Raw genomic sequence first — 2,324 nt, 5'->3', positions numbered from 1 at the left:
TGAAGATCAGAGAATAAAACAACTACACTGATCAGCCATACAGACCAGGCAGGGGTGACACTTTAATCCCAGAAGCCACATTAGTTTGCCGTAGAAACTGGGCAGTAATAGTGAACACCCTTAATACCAGCCCTAGAGAGGAAATAAGCCAAGAGAAGACAGCTCTCAGAGACAGTCTCATTCTGAGGATTCCTGGAGGCAGGATTGCCACTTCGAACTGAGTTAGAGGTTAAGAGCCAAAGACCAGTTGTTTGGCTTTTCTGACCTTCAGGTTGAACTTCAATATCTGTCTCTGGGTTTTTATTAATTACAGTCTGGTCCAGGGTACACACTTTCTGAAAACAGCGGGCTCCAAGTTCAGAACACAAAACCCTTTGTTCTAGGAGGTTACTAACTTGTAAAATGCCCGCCTCTTTTCTTTCCTGGCCTCAGAAAGGTAAATACTCAAACAGATGGGAAACAGGAGAAGACAGCAAGCATCATTATTAGCTGGAAGGGAGGGCTGCCGCTGAACACAGGCCAACACCATGATGGCAGCTGTGAGGACACAGGAACATCCATGGAATCTTGAGGGCAACAGTCTCCCCCAGTTCATATCAGTGCGTGTCCTCTCTATCTATAGGGCTTGTCTCTGTACCTTAGCATGGCAGCCCTATAAATGCCAGCTGACTCCTCACATCCCCAAGGTTGGTTCCTGCTGGTGCTTCCTCCAGGTGACTCTCAACCATGAAGACACTCGTTCTCCTCTCTGCTCTTGCCCTGCTGGCCTTCCAGGTCCAGGCTGATCCTCTCCCAAAAGAAACTGAAGAGGCTAAAAATGAGGAGCAGCCAGGGGTAGAAGACCAGGATGTGTCCATCTCCTTTGGGGACCCAGAAGACTCTGCTCTTCAAGATGGAGGTGAGTGCTGGTGCCCAGTGTGATAGTGGTTGGAGTCTTCTGAGAGAGGGTGGAAGATGGGACTGGAATCCTGTCAAGAATTGTGTGGTTCAGGTCGGGTTCTCTGTTGGTCCTCTAGATCTTCACTGTCTTATTTGGAAAAGTAAGTAAGAGACATAAAAAAAATGTAAAATTGATTTTAAGTTTTTTAATCTAAACATTTATCTGTGAAATAGTTTTAAAATATAGAACACATTGATTAGCACTTTGTCTATCCAATTGACAACTTTGTTATAGAGATAAAAATCTATTTTGTTTAAAAGAATAGATTTAGGAACCAAATGCCTGTGTATGAGTGTGTTGGGTCAGGAAGACACTAAAAGTTGAAGGACTGTGAAATGGGTGTCAAGTCATGCATGCGATCAACACTTGTTAAATGTGTTCTTTCCCAGTGTTTGGAGTTGCTCGTGGTGCTGGGTGTGATGTCACCAATACAGACAGACCTGCTGTGTACCGTGCATCATGCATCTTCATAGTGTTGTGCACTATTGCACACTGCTGGCTACCATACTTAATGTCTGGTGTTCTCTGTTTCCTCAGCCTCAAGAAGTGTGAGCTGCTACTGTAGAAAAAAGTCCTGCAAACATTTTGAACAAGTCTCTGGATTCTGCAACAAAGGGCCAGTGCGCTACACGTTCTGCTGCCGCTCAGACCAGAGAGAAGATCAGCATGTGCTCTGAGGCCTCATCACCTGGCATTACCCTCGAACTTAGCCTCAATTATTTTTCTTTCTCCAATAAATTTCCTTCCGGGAAAAAGAGTCTGTTTTTATGTTTTTTTGATGCTTTCTATGTGGCTTAGTCAGGACTCTGCTGAGCTAGGTAGCAGAATCTTCAATGAATCCCTTATAAAGGAAGTATTGGCTACATTTTAGTAGTCATTTCAAGGGTGAACAGGAGGTTAGATTAAAAAAAAATCACATCTCAATGATTCTGCTCTAGCTCCTTCTCCTGTCTATCAACTCTGCTGTCCTTTACATGGGACTCACCCTCAGAACCATGTCCCACATTCCCACGATCCCTTCTTCTATTGGAGGACATTTAGCTGTTTCCATTCTCCAGCTATTGTGAGCACAGCAGCAATGCACATGACTGACAAGTATCTGTGGAGCAGGATGCTGGGTCGTTGGGCGTTTGCCAAGGAGCGGTGCAGCTGTGCCATATGGAGATTTCCTCATGGTCTCTGAGAAGTCTCCACACTGGTTCCCACCACAGTGAATGAGGGCCCCCCTTTCCCTACACCGTTGCCCACATTTGTTATCAGTTGTTTTCTTGATCTTAGCTGTTCTGACTGAGGTTAGATAAAACTTTTGAGAAATTTTAATTTACATTTCCCTGTTGACCTTGATGAACATATTTAAATATACATCTTTGCTATTTTTATTAGT

General features: G+C 44.1%; 1 protein-coding gene across 1 annotated transcript; it reads left to right on the top strand.

Moving 5' to 3' along the window:
* The first annotated feature begins 726 nt into the window (after nt 1-726).
* Nucleotides 727-1,617, top strand: LOC130862643 (alpha-defensin 3-like). The gene is made up of 2 exons (XM_057752353.1): nt 727-898; nt 1,478-1,617. Exons 1-2 carry the CDS (start codon nt 727-729, stop codon nt 1,615-1,617), a joined length of 312 nt encoding a protein of 103 aa, XP_057608336.1.
* The last annotated feature ends 707 nt before the right edge of the window (nt 1,618-2,324 follow it).

The sequence above is a fragment of the Chionomys nivalis genome, chromosome 20 (genome assembly GCF_950005125.1).
Source record: "Chionomys nivalis chromosome 20, mChiNiv1.1, whole genome shotgun sequence".
In the NCBI taxonomy this organism is placed as follows: domain Eukaryota; kingdom Metazoa; phylum Chordata; class Mammalia; order Rodentia; family Cricetidae; genus Chionomys; species Chionomys nivalis.
The sequence above is the reverse complement of the archived record's forward strand: the minus strand, read 5'-3'. Positions and strand labels throughout refer to the sequence as shown.

Excerpts from the sequence above, each read along its gene's own strand:
- LOC130862643 (XM_057752353.1), top strand. The coding sequence starts at position 727 with ATGAAGACACTCGTTCTCCTCTCTGCTCTTGCCCTGCTGGCCTTCCAG. Across the intron at positions 899-1,477 it reads CTCTGCTCTTCAAGATGGAG|CCTCAAGAAGTGTGAGCTGC; the intron begins GTGAGTGCTGGT and ends CTGTTTCCTCAG.